Below are 24,221 nucleotides of genomic sequence, written 5' to 3'. Positions count from 1 at the left end.
AAGTGAAGTATAGCCTAAAATCTATTTCACACACATTTTAGGTAAATAAATATGATTTTAGGTAAAATGTTACCTGGTATCAATACTAGAAAAGTCTGAAGTACATTTCATATAATTACTCAAAAACCCTGGGTGATAGAAACATTTTGAAAACAGATCTGAAATCAGCACGAGAAATACTATAAGAATCACCTATTATTTATCTTTTAACAAAAAATATGTTTAATCTACAAATGTTCGACAATGACAAGTAATGAAAATGTACATTACTTTCACTGAAATATTGTTAGCTATAAAGAATGCATTTTACAAATAAACTCTCCTCTAAGATATTTTAATCTTGTTTTTAACTTGCACATTTTTTAGATTCGTATATTTTAATTTTAATTATTATTTATTGTAACTTGACCACTTTTTCAAACTTATGCTCGAAGTAGAGGGAAAAGGTTTGTCAAAAAAAAAAAAAATTAAAATAAATATTTTGGAATAGATAAGCCATAAATGGAAACATCTTTACTTTAAGGTTATGGAATCATAATGTCTATAAAATTGTATATTCAGCCTTGTATACAAAAAGTATAGGTCAGTTTTGATGAAATTATTAATGTCCACTTGTTTCGGAAGGAAAATCAAAAGGGGGAATTGGGTTCGGATACACTACAAGAAATTTTGCATGGCTTATTCGTGAAATTGCTGTTTCTGAGTTTCATTTCCATTACAGTGGAAGTAAAATCTGAAATATCCATCAGATGAAAGCGAGACAATGTAAATCTTGCATAGTGTCTGTACCATGTTAAATACTTTCGTAATAATATTGTTATTCATGAGATGTTACAATGTATAATTTTGTGATATGCGATCTTCCTTTTTTTTTTTTTTTTTAATGGCGGGCACTTCACTTGGGAATAGTATACATTACGATACCCACGTATGAAACCGCATTACACAGAGATTATGTCACAAGATTGTGACCACCAATAAAAGACACTAGGGGATCCACATTAGAAACCAGGGATTTTGGTTGGGACATTCAGAGGAAATCTAATGATACTGTTAAACAATAAATTTATAAATAATGGTATCGTCAAGTAAATTCGTTATAAATTTCAGTAAAATAATAATATAGACCTACCTATACTACACACAACCTTTTTTGTATTCACCCTTATGACAGTAGCTGCTGGAAGTGTTGGATCATTTTGCACTACACAGATTTCACATCACCATAAAAAAAAAACCATTATTCACATTCATGAGCTCCACTGCACTGATTTGTCTAACTGCATCACAAATGTTATCCTCCAGTTGCTCAGTTGTGCGAGGATTAGTTGCATATACTCTATTTTTAGTGTTCAGGTGTACATTTCAAAGCAGTTCCAACTTCGTTAGTTTTTTCTTATGTAAGCACACGAGATTGTAATTGTTTTGTTCTGTCAGTTACACAAGCTGTTTGAATGAACTTTTTCACTAATTGTTTTATTGCCCTCTTGATTGGAACTGGGCGGCCTGGAAAATGATCTCTAAATTCTCGCCTTGTTTTACCACATGATTCTTTTTTGTATAATACGTTTTCACAACATATGTATTCAAGCACAGAATATCTCACCATTACACAATCTCCATCCCGCGCCGTGGTGTCGTGGTCTAAGGCATCCTGCCTAGGACTCACGTTACGGAATGCGCGCTGGTTCGAGTCCTCATGGAGGAAGAAATTTTCTCATGAAATTTCGGCCAGTGTATGGGACTGGTGCCCACCCAGCATCGTAATGCACTTGGGGAGCTATGATGGGTAGCAAAAATCCAGTTTCGCAAACTAGCTATAATGGCTGGGAGGATCATCATGCTAACCACACGATACCTCCATTCTGGTTGGATGATCGTCCACCTCTGCTTCGGCATGTGGACGTGAGGCCAGCAGCCGGCTGGTCGGTCTTGGCCCTTCATGGGCTGTAGCGACATGGATTATTTTTTTTTTACGCAATCTCCACATAGTAACTAAATGAGTGGCACGACATAACACAACGTGACTCCTCTCTACATATTCCAATCTCAGACTGACTAGTCATTGAAATGTTATGTGAGGTATTGAATGCTGAGAGAGGTGGAACTGGCCACCTGGCAGCTGGCATCGCCATCGCCTAGCTGGCGATGAATAAACTGGTACTTATCGCTGGAACACACTATAGAATGATGAACTCTCAGTATTTGTGTTAAATACAGAATTGTGCATAATCTGTACGTGATATGCAAAAATTCTGTAATTAATATAACATAATAATTAATGTTAAATACAACATATTATGGTTAGTAAGTATGCATTTAAATTTTAATTATGTGAAGCATCGTGAGTTTAAGGGCCCGGTTGCTGGCAGTCCCTCAAGACCCAGTGGTCGAAAAATAAATCTGTACTTATCGCTGGAATGCTCTGTAGTACGAGGGGGATCCAGGAAATAACGACCGTTCGCGCATACCCGCCGCGCAGCTGACTCCCCTTCCTTGTTTGAAGGTCAACTGGCTTCCTTAACATGTGTTCTCGTAATATTGTGAGTACTGGTTTCAACAAGTCGCCATTGTGCATTTTGTGTTACTTCAAAATGAACGACGTGATTGATAATCCCGCCGACTGTGAGGTGAGGAGTGTGATTCGATTTTTGAATGCCTGACATTTGAAACCTGCAGAAATTTACCGGCAATTGAAAGAAGTGTATGGTGATACTGTAATGAATGAAAGAAATGTGAGAAAATGATGCGAAATGTTCAACAATGGGCGAACAAATGTCCACGATGAAACTCGACCCGGATGCCCATCACTCATCACAGAAGACCTGAAGACTAAAGTGAACGACAGAATCTTGCAAGATAGGCGCACATCACTCGACGAATTGCATATTGCCTTTCCTGGCATTTCTTGTTCTTTGCTTGGTGAAATTGTGTCGCAACATCTTGGCTACCACAAAATCTGTGCCTGCCCGCACACTGCTGCTTCAACTCGAGAATTGCTGGATCAATTCGGTTGGGAAATCTTTGATCATCCGCCCTATAGTCCAGACCTTGCTCCTAGCGATTTTCACCTTTTCACTAAGCTGAAAGACTTTCTGGGTGGTACGTGTTTTGGAAGTGATGAAGAGTTGAAGAAGACAGTGAACACCTGGCTTAATGAACTGGCGGCAGAGGAGTATAACACGGGAATTCTAAAGCTAGTGAACAGATACGACAAATGTTTAAATGTAGGTGGTGATTATGTAGAGAAGTAAAGGAAGCTTCAGTTATGTAACAGACTTTGTTTTTTGAAATAAATATATTTTTTTTAATTATTACAACAAAACGGTCGTTATTTCCTGGATCCCCCTCGTATTAGAATTGCTGCGCGTCCAACTTGTAGCATGGTATATTAAATTGTGTAAACATGTCACATCATTTCATATCATGTTTTACCACTATCTACCCCTGTTCATATTTTTAAATGAGAATAGGTTCACGTCTGTTTCGGGTCCTCAGGTTCCCATATCTCAAGCAAATAAAGGTACTGCAGGTGCAATGAAAACTAGTATTATTTTCGAAATCGGGGCATTTGATTTTATCTTTATGAAATAAAATATTCTATGCTGGAAAATCGTCACAGGCCTGTGTAATTAACGAAGTTTGTTGCATGTAAGATAAGAATTATTGTAGTTCACTTTTAATTTAGTTCAAGCTTTAATGTTCGTCCATGCAAATGATGATGCAAGTTATCAAAATTGGAACTTAATCTTAGCAGTGTGGTTACTTTGCTGGCAGAATTAGCTCTGGTTCAATGCATATACAAACACACGTACTTCCAGTACATGAGTTTAATTTCGGATTTCGTTTTCTTATTGCCATGAATATTCAATTAAATTTTTCTGTACTAAACTGAAATTAGTGTTCTCTAAATGCCATCATTATACTTTTCAGGTCCAGGAAGATGGACTCAAGTGGCAAAAGATTTAATCACTCAATTAACAAGTTGAATGTCAGTAGAAAACCACCAGGGACATCCACGCTGGATGTTCATTTTCGTCCAATTGCATCCTTGAAGTCTCAAAGTGTTCCTTTGAATAGGAGTAGGTCACAGGCCTTGAGAAGAAGGTAAATTGAAAGTCTTACGGCAAAACCCTCGTTTTGTGTGACTTCGAATTAACGTAAACCTGCATTGAATGTAAGAAATTTCAGGTCCTGAAAATGATTCCAAAAGAGCAATGTATTTTCATATTCTATTTAATGTAATTTGTTTTAGAATAAAACCTATATTTAGCTTTAAAAATGTAGGAATTCCAGACATTTTATTTCTCATTTTAATGTTTTCGAAATGTATAAATTGTTGAAGCTTGTCTTTATTCGTTACCAAGAAGTTTCAGCCTGAACATACCCGAACAGAGATGAAGTAAGGTGATGTTTCACATGGTTTGAATCCGAATGCCACTTGACCTTTGACCTTTCTGACTTTTTGTTATGTGACTGGTGTTAGCAGCAGTAGAAATTTCGAATTTGTCTTTGCATGTTTTGGCAAGCTATGTTCTTTGTATTCTTTTCTAGTCATTGTTTCAGTAAACCTGCCCGTTTAATTTAATTAGACCTAATTATGACGGTGAAAAGGGAAAGTTTGTTACTGGAAAGTTAATTTAATTCGTGAAGTGGACAGAAATGCCAATGTGCCCATAAGTGAAATGTCTCGACTTGATATGGCAAATTCTTGTCGTGAATTTAAAAAAAAAAAAAAGTAATGATTCTCAAAGAGAAAGCACAATCCGTGGTAAGAATAAATATGAGTATATAGTATATACTGGACTTTTTTTACTAAATACTCTTGTTAGTAAGAATAAAAACATTTGAGTACCGGTACCTACTCATTTTTGATTACATACTCATAACATGGAAGCATAGTAGAATATACTCAAGTGTCCATCTTGTACAGAATATATACTCATGCTTGATAAGAATAAAAGCTAGTATATTCTCATATTTATAAGTTCGTTCTCATGTTACTCTGAGCATGGTTTGTAGCAGGCTCAATTCTGAATATTTGTTGATTTGTGTTCAGTTTAAAGTTAAATAAAAAAAAAAATGGCAGAATTTATGAACAATGTAGTGCCTCATGGAAAAATATAGAAAAAGACGTGAACTTCAGAAGCCTTTAATGCTTCACAAAAGTGAACGTGAAAAAAGTTAAACACGTATTTGTTCTTCATAAAAAACATAACCTATAAAAATATGAATGGCTATCAAATTATAAGGTTAGATTGTATTGTTAAATATAATTAACGGAACAACTGGATAATACCCACGGCAGAGCAATGTCGATAATCGACGTTACTCGCTGGCCACTAGTCACCAGGCCGTACCGAGCCGTGCCAAACAAAACACAATCGAAATGGTGGTAGTAAAATTCGCGACTATATTCTTAAATAATTCACTGCATTAGTCAAGTGCAAGACTTCTGGCTTCTGTTGCATTCAAACAATTATAAAATACGATAATTTGGTCCAGGGAGCATCCGTTTTTGATGCAAAGATAATTTGTTTGGCTTGTTTCCTAAATAAAATTACGAAATGGCGTTCCTGTGCTTAACATTTAATAAAAAAAGAAATATAGCAAAACTGTTTTGTCTCGAGACTCATCTAAGTCACGTAATAGGTCACATACTCTACTTCAATATATTTGCGCAAATATATCTTGTAGCTAACAGTGGTGCTATCTCTCAGTAACGTTCAGAACGAAGGAGGTACAGAAAGAAAAGAAACAAATTTCTCCCTCCAACGACGCCACACACCAACATCGTATTCTTATGTTGGCAAGATTGTGTATTTTCTTAAATTTGGTGCTAAACCGTGGGAATTCTCCATTTTAGCGTAATTAACAATTACAGTTTATTTTATAAAATTTGAATTGCAAAATGCAATTACTTGTAACTTTAAAAAATATATATATATATATATATATATATATATATATATATATATATATATATATATATATATATAGCTCTCCATAATAAAAATACAATTAGCATAACTGGAATTCTAGAAATGGATTGTAATCTCTATCCAACATCCCGTAATGACCATTTCCCACTACTATTTTCTTGTTTCCTGTTTTATTAACGTCACTTATCTGATTCACTCTCTCTTTCATGTTTATTTATTTATTTACTTATTTATTTGTTTTTAATTAATTTATTTAATTATTTATTTATTTTATTTATTTATCCGTTATCAAAATTTACAAAAAGCAAAACACAAACCACTACAGCATGCGGATAGCATGTGAAAGTCTATAAGAAAAACTGAGCATCACGGTGCAATGTGGTCAAAGAGGATAGGTAACACGAGTACATACTAACTTTTAAACGATCAAGAAGGCTGTAGAGATGAGTATATATTCGCGTTAGGTAGAATGTCTTTATTCTTACGAATATGAGTATGTTCTAGTGGTTACGAGTATATAATCACAGGAAGTGCTCATACTCATAAGTATAAACCTTGAGAAAGTACTTAAGCTTTGTTCTTATTACGCACTGTATCAGAAACAAAGAAGAGAAAGAACATGAAACCATGTGAAGAGATGGAATGGTTTAGTTTAGCACGTGCTGAAAATATAGCAATTGATGTGGCATTGATAAATGAAAGCATCAGTAATCTCGACGAAACTTGGTGTCACAGACTTTAAAGCACCAAATGGATAGTTGGATAGTTTAAGGGGAGGTTGAAGACTGAAATGACGAAAACTTACAGGTTCCCATTTAAATTTTTTTTATCTTTAAAACTACTCTATTGACAACGACCAAATTTAAAAAAAATGTGTATATCATCGTTGTTCCTGCAATAACTCCTATGTGACATTTATCGATTTTCAAATTTTTGCTCTATTAAATAACTTAGTGATACAGCAAGTAATAAAATATTCTATATGTAATTATATATATCTTTGTTTCAATGGTTAGCGCATCTGGCCGCAAAACCAGGTGGCTCGGGTTCGATTCCCGGTCGAGGCAAGTTACCTGGTTGAGGTTTTTTCCGGGTTTTCCCTCAATCCAATATGAGCAAATGTTGGGTAACTTTCGGTGTTGGACTCTGGATTCATTTCACCGGCATTATCGCCTTCATCTCATTCAGAAGCTAAATAACCAGAGATGTTGATGAAGCGTTGTAAAATAACCTACTAAAATAAAAAAATGTTTCGAAAATGTAAGAATTCACAGTCTCCTATGTACGACTGCCATAGGAGTTATTGCAGGAACAAGGACGATATATGTATCTTGCATATGACACATGAATTTCATTCTGATTGGATGAATTGTTTAGCTATATTGATTCGCGTGTACAAGATCTTGGCGAGACCAGTAGTACTTCATTATGGTAGCGAGACATAAACTAAGAAAGAAAGACGAAAGCAGACTAACAGTGAAATTAAGTATGGGTGGGTGGAGCGGAGAAAAATTCTCTCCGGCACTGGGACTCGAACCCAGATTTTCAGCTCTACGTGCTTTATCCACTAAACCACACCGGGTTGCAGTTCCGAAGCCGGATTGAATCCTCTCAGTTTCCCTTTGTGGCCAACTCTCATTTTCTCCACTCCACCCTTTCTTCATCATATCAATCAATCTTCTTAATGTATCCAGCTGTTTGCTGACAACATAAAGTCCACTATAGTCTATTCAGTTGTTGTTTTTCACGAGAAATGAAGGGTATTTTGATCGGTGTTCATTATAGATGCCTCTTGCTAGTAGCCAGAGGTGGAGTGTAGTCAATATATACTGCAGGGCTGTGTCTTCTGCAACTGGTATTGATTCTTCATCATATGATAATGCAGAAATCCTGCATGGAAATATCATATGTACTTTGGTACATCACATTAATATGATAACGCGTAAATAATCACTTGGTGATTCAAGATGACGCTCATTCCGTCGGATCCCAGCCACTTAGTCACTCGTAATGAGTGCACCTCTGCACATAGTGTGTTGGACATTGTGCCACTGTCACACATCCGTGACAATGCGTGAGGGTTGGCCACCAAAGGGAAACTGAGAAGTGGAACTTAAACTGAGAGGATTCAATCTGGCTCCGGAACTGGAATCTGGTGTGGCTTAGTGGATAAAGTGTTGGCACGTAGAGCTGAAAACCCAGGTTCGAGTCCCAGTGCTGGAGAGAATTTTTCTCCTCTCCATCCATTCTTCATCAAATGATAATTCAGAAATCCTGCACGGAAATATCATATGTACTCTGGTACATCATTTTAATAGTGAAATGAAATTTATGAGATAGCATAATACTCATAATGAGGTTGATGTTAATGGGGAATTGTTGGGATGTCCCAGGAGAATCTGAGTACCTGAGAAAAACCCCTTTGTTGCCTTGACTGTGTGCTTGCCCAACAATTGGGATTTGAACCCTGACCCTCTGACTTATAAGCCCAGTCTGCTAACACTGAGCCAACATGGTGGTGAATTACAGTAGCGTGCAAATTAATCCGAACAACGTAATTACTTATGCAAAAACACTCAAACGGGATAAAAAAGGGTTCTAAGACATACCTCAGTAATCTGTGTGGCCTCCCTTGTTCCTAATAACAGCTCTGAGACGATTTGGCATGGATTCCACTAATTTCCCACAAATATTCTTCATTTCTTCATTGCGAAACCATACACCAATGAGGGCAGAAATCATCTTCTCCTTTGTAGAACAATCCATTTTTTGCATTCTTCTTTTGCAAATTGATCACAAGTTCTCAATGGGGTCGATTCGGGTGAGTTGCCTGGCCAGGGGAGTATCTGAATATTCTTCTTGTTGAAGAATTCTGTAGTTTTTCGAGACATATGGCATGGTGCCAGGTGTTGTTGGAACACACCTCTGCCATCCGGAAATGATTTTTGCAGCTGGGGTACGATTCTGGTTTCCAATAAGTGAATATATTTGTCAGAATTCATCATTCCCTTGATAGGTATTAATGCTCCAGGCCCTTCACGTGTAAAATAACCCCAAAACATTACTTTAGGGGGGTATGGTATTTGGGTGCTTGTTGGAGATGAGCTGCTGTTACTTTTTCGGATCCTTTCCGTACGTAAGAAACACGGTGGCCGTGGACCTCGAAATGAGACTCATCGGAAAAAAGTACATTCTTCCAGTCATTCACTGTCCAGTGTTGATGTAATTTTGCCCACATTAAGTGTTTTTTGCACATAACAGGGGTTAGCAGTTGCTTCTTAATAGGCTTATGAGCCCTTCGTCCAGCTTCCAAAAGCCTACGCCGCACTGTTGTGACGTGAATATTCGCCCCAGTGGTAGCCATTAACTCATGGGTTAAGTCGACAGCAGTTAGTCTAGGATTTAATTTACTTTTCCTGACAATTAAACAATCATCTGCAGGTGAAGTCTTCCTTTTCCGGCCACAGTTTCCTTTTTTCTGGGGTGTGATGGATCCAGTCTCCCTATATCATTTTATGATTGAATTAACAGTAGCCAAACCGATGTGACATTCTGCAGCAATTTGCCTCTGTTCATAGAAGAATGCTCTGCTAATGTTATAATTTTAGACCGTTTTCGTGGAGTTGTATCCATTTGTGAAGACGACAGAATGTACATAGGATTGCAGTATTAAGTCTTCAACACAACTGAAATGCTTATAAGTACAAAATGACAGGCAAAATGTCACATATTATAAAAAAAATAATGACAGACCTTCAACAATGGAATTACACGTACTATAGATGTCAATTAAAGCGGTATGAGCAGCTGTGAGGCCTACAATGACAAAATGTAAAAATATGTTGTGTTCGGATTAATTTGCACGCTACTGTATTTGAACATAATTTAGAAAAAAACAAAAATGTTGCAATTATAAGCTATTTCTGTACATAGTACCTACTTAATTTATTAGAATTATAATTTTCACATAAAATATTATACAAAACTTTAATAGAGAATAGGACAGAGTTAAATTTGCATTTTGTGTATGAAGCTTCATAGGTCAACAAGCATCTGTTTTCAGGCACATTTCAGTGTTCAAAATTATCGTTGTGTTTATTGTGTAGTAATAAACTTCGATATTTCAGTTGCAGTTCTCCAAGAAAAATGGCAAAACTATCATCCCCTCGAGTCAATTTGTTACCAGAGTGCCGAGCAAAGCGGATTTTGACCTACAGCCAGACTGAAAACGAGTAAGTAATGCATGTGATAAAGTAATAATATATACATCTCGATTACACAACTTTTAACACTGTGTCACTTCGGAATATGTATGATAAGACTTTCTTGTGTTAAACTGCAACGTACCTTGTTTACATGTTTCGACCTATTTATGGGTCATCCTCAGAACTGGTCGTTGTTGGTCTTGGCGCCTCTTGTTTTGTTTCCTGTGAGGGTGTGTTCGTGTGGTATAATGTAGAGTCGAAGAGTGTGTGTGTTCTGAAATTGAGTTGTGTGTTGAGAATTTCGTTGGGGTGTGTTTTTATGTGTCTGTATATTTCATATTGTGCTAGTGTGTTGAGTTTCTGGCTTTTTTTGGTTGGATGTGTAGTATTTCCATGTCTGTAGGTGTGGTTAGCATTTGTGATGTGTTCTGCATATGTGGAGGTGTTTTGTAATTTTGTTATGGCTGTGATGTGTTCTTTGTAACGTGTTTGAAATGATCTGCCTGTCTGTCCTATGTAGAAGTTGTTGCAGGTGTTACATTTGAGTTTGTATACGCCTGTGTGGTTGTATTTGTTTGTTTGTGTTGTTTGTGTGTTGAGAAGTTTTTGTAGAGTGTTATTTGTTCTGTATGCGATGTTGTAATTTTATTTCTTGAATGAGGTTGCAATTTTGTGTGTGTTTTTGTTTTCGTATGTTAGTGTGATGTATTTTTTTGTGTTCTTGTGTTTGTGTTGTATTATGTTTTTTGTGATTATGTTTTGTCTTACGTTTTATGTTGTCTATTATGTTGGGGTTGTATCCATTTTCTTGTGCTAGTCTGCTCTCCAAAAATCTGAAAGTTAGAATTTATAAAACAGTTATATTACCGGTTCTTCTATATGGCTGTGAAACTTGGACTCTCACTCTGAGAGAGGAACACAGGTTAAGGGTGTTTGAGAATAAGGTGCTTAGGAAAATATTTGGGGCTAAGCAGGATGAAGTTACAGGAGAATGGAGAAAGTTACACAACACAGAACTGCACGCATTGTATTCTTCACCTGACATAATTAAGAACTTGAAATCCAGACGCTTGAGATGGGCAGGGCATGTAGCACGTATGGGCGAATCCAGAAATGCATATAGAGTGTTAGTTGGGAGACCGGAGGGAAAAAGACCTTTAGGGAGGCCGAGACGTAGATGGGAGGATAATATTAAAATGGATTTGAGGGAGGTGGGGTATGATGATAGAGACTGGCTTAATCTTGCACAGGATAGGGACTGCTGGCGGGCTTATGTGAGGGCGGCAATGAACCTTCGGGTTCCTTAAAAGCCATTTGTAAGTAAGTAAGTAAATGTATTTGATTGTGTTTAGTTCTTCGTTGTAATCCTGTTGGTTCATTGGTATGTTGAGTAGTCTGTGTACCATTGTTCGGAATGCAGCTTGTTTGTGTTGTGTATGTGTGTTGTTGTTGGTTTTCTGTATACTTTGAATGTGTGTTTGTTGTCTACTTTCGTTATATACCACACGAACACACCCCCACAAGAAACAAAACAAGAAGCGCCAAGACCAACAACGACCAGTTTTGAGGATGACCCATAAACAGGTCGAATCATGTAAACAAGGTACATTAGAATTTAACACAAGAAAGTCTTATCATGCATATTCCGAAGTAATAATGTATATTTCATAGCTGAATATGCCAGTGCGAAATTTATTACATTCATCTACTTAAACTGTGCGATTTATAAATGAAGCAGTCAAGTATCTTATTTATGGGATTGTAAATTACGCGTTTTATATACAGTCCTGAAAAGAAAGTACCTTCTTACTTGGATGCATATGAAATGATTTAATTTATATTTGTACATTGAATAACAATTAAAGAAAAACTACAAACAATTCGTTTGCAATAAAATAAAAAAAAGACATAAATATGAAAAAGTATGTCATCTTCACATTAATTTTTTATGCTTAACATACATGGTCATTATAATTGCTGCAGGACTATCTAGTCCACTGCTGTGGAGTAATGGTTAGCATGCCTGACTTTGAAACGTGTGGGCCCAATTCAAATCCTGGTTGGGACAAGTTACCTGGTTGTTTTTTTGGGGTTTTTCCTCAACCCATTAAGAGCATCTGGGTAACTGCTGGGTAACTTTCGGTGCTGGACCGTGGATCATTTCGCTGGCATTATCACCTTCCCATTCAGATGATACATAACCATAGCAGGTTAGCGCATCTAGCCGCAAAACCAGGTGGCCCGGGTTCGATTCCTGGTCTGGGCAAGTTACCTGGTTGAGGTTTTTCCGGGGTTTTCCTTCAACCCAATATGAGCAAATGCTGGGTAACTTTTGGTGTTGGACCCCAGACTCATTTCACCGGCATTATCATCTACATCTCATTCAGACGCTAAATAACCTGAGATGTTGATAAAGTGTCGTAAAATAACCTACTAACCTTAGCAGTTGATAAAGTATTGTAAAATTAACCAACTGTCCATAGTTCATACTATTGTTTAATAGTTCGGGAAAATTAATACTTATGTTATATATTTGACATTCATGAGTACATTAAATATGATTATACAGTAGTTTGAGTTCACAAATTGAATACACTTTCATTTTGGGAAACTGTGTTAAATTATTATTTACCCTTTCTTATTTACTTTGGATATGTATTCTTGGTATTAGTGGTGTACGCTGAATTTTGTCGAAGGGTTTTATTATTAAATTTGTTTACAATTTACATTATCGAAATAAAGGGTGCTATGCATAGATATTTCGCTAGCCCCGGCTATTGACTGATTACTTGTGCAGGATTCATATCATGTTGTATTGCTAACACTGGTTTATGAATATGAAAAACTTTAGTTCACTGATCATCCACCGGAAGCCCGCACTAAGAATGTCTATGAATATGGCCCTTAAAATTTTGTGTATTATTATTATTATTATGTTACGGTATGTTTATTAATATTATACTATGTTCCAATACAACATATTCATCAATATACTTACAAAATCTTTGAAACGTAATTTTTTCACAGCCATCCAATTTTTTAAAATATATATACAGTCAACTCCAGATATAGTGAACCTCTACGGACTCTCATATTTTATTCACTATATACGAGGTTCACTAAATCCAAAGTGTCTCTCCCTTAACATTAAATGACAGGAATGAATGAAATTGTCAACAAGAAAATGAAACACTATACAGCAATTAACATATTTCATTTTTGTGGAATGGATTACACTGTATGCTGTTACTCACAATCGATTTACTTAAACTATATTGTCGACCCATGGCCGCTTGTGAAAGATCATGTTCAATGTCACTTATATTCGCCTTATCTTTCAAAGAATAGTACATTATGCAACGAGCCTATAATGGTAGTAATTAAGACGTGAGTATGTTTGTTTATGAAACGAGCGCAAGCGAGTTTCATAATTTTCATACAAGCTTCTTAATTACCATTATAGGCAAGTTTCATAGGACTTTTTATGCTCGACCATATTTCTAACTTGAAATTATTCAAAAGTATTCATGTTATGGTTATGTAAGTAGCGAACTGACCTGAATTGTGAGATGTGCGCAGACGCGAAAGTATTGATTTTTTCCGAGACCTTAATATAACTTCGAGAATAAGATGAACATTAGTCTTGATATAACCCGGAAATTGATTTAGAATTGAAAAACGAGATGACAAATTGAATTTATTTGAATATTATTTACAATTAACGCTAATTATTATAGTAACAGAACATAACCTTCTGCGACAGTATTGGATTTCCAGCCTCCTTGACTTTTCGCTAATTATCTTTTGATTGCATATCCGAGAATAATCGATACTTGCGGTTTTATAATGGTACAAAGGTGATTTGTCATTGGCTGAACAACTGAATTATAATGAATAGGTGTACTTTAATGAGGTGCATTAAAGGGCTACTACCAGGTGTATAATTACTACATTTCGGCATGGTCGAGCATAAAACACTTTATATAGTACATTCACTGTTCGAACACTAGAAACAGACTGATCAGGTAGAAATGACAAACGCTGTTATGGTGTGACTGTGTACTCAGCCTTGGAATTTGCTCAGGATACAACTCTCGTAACTTCTGTTTTTAAGGTTCACTATAACCGAAGCGAGGGCTCACTATAAACGGAAATATTAATATACTCTTTAATGTGTGCTGGTCAGGACCGATGATTTAGGTTCACTATATCCAGAGTTGACTATTTGTTTAGTCAACATTTATTTGTATATGATAGGTAAGACACTTGACTTTACGTAACAGGAAAATCCATGGAAACAAACAAATACAATGAAATAAATTGAATAAAACACAATAATGGAACATAGAACTCACCAAAGATGAATGAAACTGACATGATGAATATATTAAAGTGGGGGTAGGAGGACTATGCCTTATGTCGATGTAGATTTTGTTACTCTGACAGTGAAAAATTAGAGAAGGGAAAACGATTATGGCTAAAAAATACTCAAATCTAAATATGTCACTATTTTTTAAGTTCAAGGGGGAGGGGATTTAAACTGGCAAACCCCCTCTCCTTGCATATGGCCCTGGTTGGTACATTAACCTGTAAATTTTTTTCCAGGCCTGTGAAATCTGCACCTGGACAAGACTTTGCTGTAGATGACGAAGCAAACAAAGAGAACTGGGATCATGCCAACAGCGTTGACATTCATAAGATCTTGCAAACATTAGACCGAGATATGGAAAACGAAACAAATAGTAAGTTTTTCGTACTTTCAAAGGACAGTATTACTTACTTACTGGCTTTTAAGGAACCTGGAAGTTCATTGCTGCCCTCACATAAGCCCACTATCAGTCCTTATCCTGAGCAAGATTAATCCAGTCTCTATCATCATATCCCACCTCCTCAAATCAATTTTAATATTATCTTCCCATATACATCTTGGCCTCGCCAAAGGTCTTTTTCTCTCTGGCCTCCCAACTAACACACTATATGCATTTCTGAATTCGCCCATACGTACTACATGCCCTGCCCATCTCAAACGTCTGGATTTAATGTTCCTAATTATGTCAGGTGAAGAATACAATGCGTGCAGTTCTGTGTTGTGTAACTTTCTCCATTCTCCTGTAACTTCATCCCTCTTAGTCCCAAATATTTTCCTAAGCACCTTATTCTCAAACACCCTTAACCTATGTTCCTCTCTCAAAGTGAGAGTCCAATTTTCACAACCATAAAGAACAACCGGTAATATAACTGTTTTATAAATTCTAAGTTTCAGATTTTTTGACAGCAGACTGGATGATAAAATCTTCTCATCCAAATAATAACAGGCATTTCCCATATTCATTCTGTGTTTAATTTCCTCCCGAGTATCATTTATATTTGTTACTGTTGCTCCCAGGTATTTGAATTTTTCCACCTCTTCAAAAGATAAATTTCCAATTTTTATATTTCCATTTCGAACAATATTCTCGACAGTATTATAAGGATAAATTCGAATATAACTTTCCTTCCAAAATCTTGGAAGTAGTCATTGTGGAAGATAAATTATTGAGAAAAACAAAACCAAACTACAATTAAGATTTTATTTTTTTTAACTTTAATTTCTTTGCTTTAAATTAAAAATGTTGAGTGATACGCATATTGTAGTTTTGTAGAAGCATAGTGGGTTTCTTGAGTTTGTTGGATCTTACATGAACTGTAAACACTGCTGCAGCAAATGAAAGCTAAGATATATTGTGGAATAATTCTGCGTTATATAATTTAAAATCAAAACAACTTCATTTGGATAAAACTTCCCTTTTTCATTGTAAGGTACTTTTCAAAATAAGTATAAATATTATTTTTGATATGTTATACAGGGATTTCACTGTATCTTGATTTTTTATTATGTAAAGAAAAGATGTAAAATTCTGTTGCCTTCAAATTTTTTTATGTGTAAAATTGTAGTTTCAGGAGAAAGTTGCAGTGTAAATTATAGGAAACTAAATCCTATAGTACTATATTTTTACTTAACACATTAAAATTCTATGAGCAATTTTTGTCAGTGTATGTAGACAAAGATAAGAAAATAGTATTAATTCGTGACCTACTGTATATTTTGTACAAGAATAAATATTAAATATTGCATTGTACTGTTCCCATTTGGTGAAGTGTATTCTCTATTAAGAACGATTTTGAGGTATAGATATAACTGCATGTTATACATGTTTCAGGTGTAGGTGATGATAATGTTGAAACGAATACTAATCAGGAGACAGTTTCATCAACGCCAGTTTCAAAAATGAAGACAGTAGGCCTATGCACGCCTTCAAGACAGGATATGCTGCCAGAAGACATTGGGTCAGTTTTGCATATCTTTCATGAATCATCCATTCATATGTATTTCTATCTGACGATTAAAAAATTAATATTTATTTGTGTTATTTAAAATGCTTCCTAGAATATTTCTAATACATATTGAATTAGTCGAGTGCTCATTATAATTTTATCAGTGGCGGCTCCTGCATATTTCTTAACAGGAGGAAAGAAGTTAACATCGCAAAATGACACCTTCTTGAGAGAAACATGCTACAAATTAGCCTACATGCATACAAGTAAGACCAGGTAGTGTTCGGGTTGGCCTTCCTCCCGTTTGTATAGAAATAATCTGTTTTTGTGAACTGAGTTTCCTAAATTGTCCAAAATATAATATGTTTTCACTTCCATTCATTGCTGAATAATTGCACAAATTAACAATTACAAGGAAATTCACAACCTCGCAGCATTTTTCACGGACACTACAGCATCACACGTGTTGGAAGAGACCAGCTACTAACACGTAACTGGAACCGTTTTATGGAAATGGGAATGAGAAATAATCTGTTAGGAAAGCGAGAACACTGCACCCACCCACGTGGTCTGTGTTGTCACATGTACATTTTACAAGTTCAGTATCACATGCTTTTGAAGAATGTCAGTTCTTGTAAAGTCATACTACCATTATTGTTCAAAGCTGCCTGTGGCTGATTAATTTTTTTATGTTAAAAATTATGTAGTTTGCAGTACTTTCAATTTCAAAGATATTTGTGCAAAACTGAAAACTTGGCTGTTGTCCTGTCTAGTAGACAATGAATGGAAGTGAATTTCAGGGGCCAAAAAGATCTGTGATACTAATGTAGAACTACTTCCTCTTTGTTTTATATAAATCCAACTTCAACTTTCAGATATCCTCGAAAGTTTCAAACCATGAATAGTAGCTTATATAAAGTGCAATGAATAATATATTTTGATTTATAATTTTAAGAAAGTTTATATGGTGTCTTTCATAGCTTTGCGTTAAAACTGTTTTTATTGTGTCTCCTCCTAGATGTGTTATAGTCCGGTTGAATGCAGCATCGTTAGGTGGCAGCGGTAGCGAGCTTGCTGCACGACCAGTCGGTTTCTATTTCCCGCCCATGCGCTGATTCAGAGGAGGATCTCCTCCCTCTCCGTTCATTGACTTGCTTTAAAACTCTGCTTCTTTCTCTGGCCGCTAGCGCGCTGTTGTCTATGTGTATTAACTGCGGAAAAGGAGGAATGGATTGACATTCCTCCACACAAACAATCTCGCATCCTTCTCACAGTTTTCTAGCAGCACATGAGTGCGCGTCGTTAAAAACTCGATCAGCCGAGGTTTTCTTATAGCTGTGAACTTAAAAATTATCGGATCTTCCTCGAATTTCAAAGCATATATTTCATTTGGTATTTACTGTACTTTCAAAAGAAAAAAAATGTGAGGAGGACGTTCCTCCCTTCCCTCCCCCGAGGAACCGCCACTGAATTTTATAAATCAATTATGGCCTAACACGGGCACTGTTAATGAACTTATGTCGAAATCTATCCTCAAACTGCGTACACAGATTTCTACAGCAGATAGACAAAGTTGATGGTGGTGTTGTTGTTGTTGTTGTTGTCCAATGACACTGGGATTGTTGATTCATATTGGCTTCCCACTTGCTTACCAATAAGTTCTGCTATTGCATTACTGTGTAGTTTCGTGCATTAGAAAACAACAACATTTCTGTAGATCAGTGGTACTTACTAGAAGTTAGAGGAGAGCAAAAAATGAGAAATAGTAATTTGCTGAGAGCCACAATGCATTTCACTATATTAAAGCTTAGCAAAATTTGCGGATTTTGAATTATTATTATTATTATTATTATTATTATTATTATTATTATTATTATTATTATTATTATTATTATTAAGTATAAAGGAGCAGAACTAACACATATACAGATTGATTCACGAGGATTTACCGTCCCTTAGGAAGCTTATTTCCGAAGACATTCTGAGCAAAAAATGTCAAACATTTGTCCTAATCTCAATATCTTTAGAGTTACACTAATTTGAAGTTGTTTGTAAAATATCATTATTCTTGAGTTTTAAGGGTAAAAGAATATTACAGATAAAGAATGAACTATTCAGGAGTATCATTTATTTAATTAGCTTGTATTCTGAAGTTAAAAATGTGTTGTGAATTCCATAGTTGCTTCGTACAGATCTTTTTTTTTTTTTTTTTTAATTTTTAACTACAAAATTACATTTTTTTACGCATTTATCACAACAATTGTTACAAATCACGCCACTCTCGTAAATTCTTCAATAATTAAACTGAAAAGAATAAAGTTCCTAAAGTCGTATGATTTGCAACAATTATTGCTGTGATAAGTGCATAAGAATAATATAATTTTTAGCTATAAATTGAAAAACAAAATCTGTACAAACCAATTGAAAAACACGTTTCTAGCTTCAGAACACTAGCCAATTAAAGAAATGATACTTCTGGATAGTTCATTCTCTATTTGTAATAGAGCCACCGGCATGGCTCATTTGGTTAAGGCGCTTGCCTGCCAGTCTGAAGTTGCGTTCGGGTGAAGGTTCGATCCCCGCTTGGGTTGATTACCTGGTTGGGTTTTTTTCCGATGTTTTCCCCAACTGTAAGGTGAATGCCAGGTAATCTATGGCGAATCCTCTGCCTCATCTCGCCAAATACCATCTCGCTATCACCAAACTCATCAACGCTAAATAACCTAGTAGTTGATACAGCGTCGTTAAATAACCAACTTAAAAAATATTTGTAATATTCTTTTACCCTTAAAACTAAAGAGAAAAGATATTTTACAAACCGCTTCAAATTAGTGTAGGTCTAACTGTGAAAATATTGAGACTAGGGCATATGTTTATATGACATTTTTTTGCTCAGAATGTCTTCGGAAATAACCTAAATAAGCTCCGTAAATAATGGTAAATCCTCGTGAATCACTCTGTATACTATAGGCATTTTGAAGTTGAAGGGCGTACTATGCTGTCTACAAAATCACATCGATACAAGCTTGTAGATTTGTTGTTTTATTTCGCCTGTAATCTGTTTTGAATTTAAAAATTTAGAAAAGTGTTACATACAGCTCAAAGGCACGCCTTAACAATCTCCACGTCTTTAAATGGCTTAATTTCTGCAGCGTAATACGATGCTTTTGTTATTGTGGGATATATCATTTTCTGTTCAGATATGATAGAAGTTTTTAACATTTTCAGTTTTTCTGTCCTTGATTGAGAATATTTTGAATACTTACTATCAAAATTTGAATGCACAGTATTGTAATGTCTATCAAGATAAAAACGTTTACCTAGTTGGGTAAATCGCAATATAGCAAACGCCAGTAGGGGAAGTTACCCCACTCACATGAAATGTGTATTCGACACAACACTCGCCTATCACGTGTGTCTGATGAGCTAGTAGGGGAAAAGTGGAAGGGGTTGTGGGCGGAGCTTCTACGTTCGCTATATTGCGATTTTCCCACCTATATAACAGATTATTACATGAAGACACAATAAGCACATGAGGCATGACACTACCTTTTTTTTTTAAAAAGAAAACAAAAATATGGTTGTTGGCAATACCTTCACTGGCAGTAATGATGCAGGGTAACCGATATTTTCTCCAGTTGCACATTATTACAAAAATTAGAAAAATAGTTGTCAGAAAAATAATAGTAATATTAGAAAATCGGGACATCTGGCAACCCTGAGAAGAGTTGTAGTTCGAACCTCTTTCACTGCTCTTCATGAAATGATTTCACAGTGTTTCGAATGTTGGTTCTACCATTGTCTACAGGTTAACAAAAAAGGAAGGTAGAACCAAGCTTCGTAAATTTATGAAATCATTTGATCACCAGCAATGGAAAAAGTTCAAATTACATCTCTGATAAATAATCATTTAGAACGTTAAATATTATTGCTTCAAGCAGTATTGTTGTACATACTATAAATTAACATTTGAAAAATATTTAATTTTTCATCTACTGCCCGGTTTCGCATTCAAAATTACACAAAGACATTAGATTATTTTCATACTTGTGGATAACTCCTTGCAAAGAAGAGCATAGAAATTTAAGCTACAGTGTAATGAAACATAGTAATCACGCGTGAACAATGTGATAAATTTATTTTCGGAACAGTTATTAGGACAGTCATTTGGTTCATTACAGGTTTCCAAATCCACCTGGTACCAACCGATGTTGGATGAATGCAACCTTGCAGACATTGTTGGGGATGGAACCGTTTGTTGAAGAACTGGAGCGGTCTTGTTGGAAGGAGGAGAGAAATGGTCAGTCTGCACTGCTTCGTTCATTCTTTGAAGTTGTGAGACAACGACGAAGGGGACGCCGTCCATATCTGCATTCTGCACTTAGGTTTGTAGTTAAGCGTATCTAAACACTTCAGCATTGGAAACCTGTATTATCACTAGAGCCCAGAATTTTAGGTGCTAAAAGTTAATATTGTTCCTTGCTATAGTTTATAAATATAGAAGCCATGCCCCCACTTCTTTGAGATGCCATTCAGTATTTTCCCTTCGGTACCACTAAAGGTCTCTAATCCTCTTAACCACCACTTACAAACTAGTGTACGATTTACAAGATCATTGCCATACCTCCACTTCTTTGAAATGCCATTCTTGTCATTCAGTATTTTCCTTTTGGTACCGTTAAAGGTCTCTAATCCTCTTAACTAGCACTTACAAATTAGCGCACGGTTTACAAGATCCATTGACCAGTCCTTGTGATTCTGTTGTCTATTACATATCGGATTCTTGTGAACTAAGCTTAAAACCCTCCTCATGAGCACCACTTCTATTCATCTACACTCAGTGTCATTCTTAACTTTTAGCACCTAAAATTCCGGCTCTAATTATCACCAAGACTTCAACCCACCTTGTTTCTAAGTGTTGTAGATGATAGATGAAATGAGGGTAAGGTAGAGAAAGTTGGTGGAATGAAAGAGGAAAATGGGAGTACCCCAAGAAAAACTCTATAATGTCTGGTTTGTTCACCACAAATTCTATCGTTAGCAGGCCAGAGATCGAACCTGGGTTGCATAGATTGAAGGCAAGCACAGTATGGGTGAGCCGTAGACAATGGCTATGGGATCTGTGAGAACAAAACAAAATATACACAGTTAAAACTCTCTGTTATACTTTTCAAGGATGTGGGGAAAAGCAATAAGTTGGTTAAAAGATATGTTGAGGAACTGGTATGTGTTTGGTAATGAAATTGTGGAAAGCGTAATTTACAAGAAGGGGTGGAGTGAAAGGGACAATAGGGTACACTTAAATGAATAGAAATCTATATTACATTTTGTGATTAAATGCACGGTTAATTAGAAAATTGAATTGGAAGTTTCAGCAGTCTGGCAACATCGCCGCTAACACACTGCTCTTCCTTCTCGTTTTTTTTTTAATTTAATTTAATTTTATTGGGTTATTTTACGACGCTGTATCAACATCGAGGTTATTTAGTGTCTGAATGAAATGAAGGTGATAATGCCTGTGAAATGAGTCCGGGGTCTAGCACCGAAAGTTACCCAGCATTTGCTCGTATTGGGTTGAGGGAAAACCCCGGAAAAAACTCCACCAGGTAACTTGCCCCAACCGGGATTTGAACCCGGGCCACCTGGTTTCGCGCCCAGACGCGCTGACCATTACTTCACAGGTGTGGACTCTTCTCGTAATACAAATGTGAGAGGTCAACGAACTCAGATCTGTGTGCCTTAGCAAACTACATTCCATCTACCTTTCTTACTACAATGTTGCAAGATGGGTTGCATTGTTCAGTGGCTTGAAATTAGTGGATTTTTAATTAAATTTACACGAAAACCATCCATGCTATTACAATGCACCAGAGGGATAAATTATTCTCTATTAGATTTTCTATCGACGTGGACAAAAATCACGATCCTACTCACAATAGTTACTGAATAAGAGGTTAAAGATTTGGAGAAAAAACATTTTTTGTAAGAAAATTATGAACTTTCCACCAATATGGTATTATACTTTTTGTTACATATAACATGAGCTATTCACTCTGAAAATCTGCATGATTATTTCATTTCCACCCTGTATAACAATTTGATTACATAAGCAAATTCAAAGATGATGAAAAACTTGTGACATGACCTTAAAGTGGCAGTCAACTAGCAATCACTGGTTTGCAGTGCATTGAAAAAGGAAGGTACAACGAAGTTATATAGTTGCTACACTGTTATTCCTGGCGTGACTCCTCCTCTTTGCTTACGTCTTAGGAAGTCAAGGCTCTATAAAGTCTAGGTAGGTAGTATCATTCGCCATTTTTGCTCTTTTGTTGCCAAGCTACCAAACGAGGTATCTGTTTGCCACACCGTTAAACATTATCATGTCGTAGCTCCTATGATAATAAATCAAACGCACTGTAATTCAGCAAATAATTGAGCGGCAAATAAAGTCCTCGTGTGCTTTCTGTGAATGCAAACGAAAGAGCCAAAATGGCTGGCGACTATATTAAGTATTTATCGAGCCTTAGGTAATGTATAACTTCATCAGCGAATCACTTAAGTTTTGGAGCGTTCAACTAATCTTATAAAACAATATGGAATATTTATTGAAATTAAATCATACAATTTTTTTAGGCATCTGTCTCGTTCGTTGGGTGCTCTGGACGCGATGTTTATCAGTGACAGGCAACAAGATGCTACAGAATTTCTGGTACGACTGTTGGATTTATTTCGAGAACAGTTCAGTTCATCCAAATCAGATCACAACACAGAAGGTTAGTATTTTTAGATTTAAGTAATGTCAGAAAATTTGTTTTGCACAAATTAGAGACCTGTAGATGTTTCGTGTTCAGTAGATATATGCTCAATAGCATGCTTTCTTTGCTCATTTCCAATGATGGAAAGGAACATATTTCTGTATTTAACAATGGATATTTAAATTAAGATTATGTTGTACAATTTAGTGAGTAGATGCAACTTCAAAAACTTGCTTTATACTGCCTCTTGGTTACTACCAACACCACTACTACCAAGTTTTAGAATAATAGTCCGTTCGAACTTCATTTTGTCTCTGCTTTATCTTGCCTTAGGCTTATTTTTATAGACCACCAGAGAAAGTATTTATTAATAAATACCGTCTTTTCTCGGATACCCCATGCATTTTTTTTCTCGGAATATACAAGTAAAAAATAGGGTGCGCTGCTTATTCAACACGAAGTTGATAACATTGCCCAATTTCCCTCCTGCACAATTCCTAAAGGTACAGTCACACGTCGCTACTTTTGCTGTGCAACTTTTGTTCTGCAGCTGCAAAAGTTGCGTGTCGTGTTAACACGTAAGCCAGAAGTAGCGCGCTGCACACTACTTTTCGTGCTGCGCAACCCGAGTGCTGCAAAAGTTGCAACTGGAGGTTGTGAGTCTGTTCACACACAAGGCGCTACTTTTGCAGCTGCAGTCATGCTGCAGGTTTTCATCTCCATGTTGACTTCTTAATATACATTTTGTGGTTATGTTCGCATTATTAATAAACTCATGCGAAAGCTTACTTATCTATTATTTGCTTTTCTGTCCTAACTAGTATTCATAAATTGGCATTATTTTTACTATAAAGCTTTTAAAAACGCCTATATACTTAAATGATAACCAACAGCATATTCACGTAATCAATGTTGGCAACCCTCCTGTTTGAAACTACGCTACAGAAAATTAAAAAAGTGAATTATATCGTCAGCAAATATGCTCAGACTGTGTTGTGCATTTA

General features: G+C 36.0%; 1 protein-coding gene across 2 annotated transcripts in view; it reads left to right on the top strand.

The window, feature by feature from the left end:
* The window catches only part of LOC138703711 (ubiquitin carboxyl-terminal hydrolase 37-like), a 55,777-nt gene that overhangs the window by 5,790 nt on the left and 25,766 nt on the right, over positions 1 to 24,221 (top strand). The window contains exons 4-9 of one of the 2 annotated variants that reach the window (XM_069831836.1): positions 3,934 to 4,107; positions 10,070 to 10,174; positions 14,753 to 14,889; positions 16,348 to 16,474; positions 20,644 to 20,847; positions 23,096 to 23,235. In XM_069831836.1, the coding sequence (XP_069687937.1) occupies positions 3,934 to 4,107; positions 10,070 to 10,174; positions 14,753 to 14,889; positions 16,348 to 16,474; positions 20,644 to 20,847; positions 23,096 to 23,235 (887 nt within the window). The remainder of the gene's footprint in view (positions 1 to 3,933; positions 4,108 to 10,069; positions 10,175 to 14,752; positions 14,890 to 16,347; positions 16,475 to 20,643; positions 20,848 to 23,095; positions 23,236 to 24,221) is intronic. The other variant, XM_069831837.1, reaches the window with a different exon arrangement.

This window comes from Periplaneta americana, chromosome 7 (assembly GCF_040183065.1).
Source record: "Periplaneta americana isolate PAMFEO1 chromosome 7, P.americana_PAMFEO1_priV1, whole genome shotgun sequence".
NCBI classification, from domain to species: domain Eukaryota; kingdom Metazoa; phylum Arthropoda; class Insecta; order Blattodea; family Blattidae; genus Periplaneta; species Periplaneta americana.
Note: the sequence above shows the minus strand (reverse complement) of the source record. Positions and strands in the feature narration are given on the sequence as shown.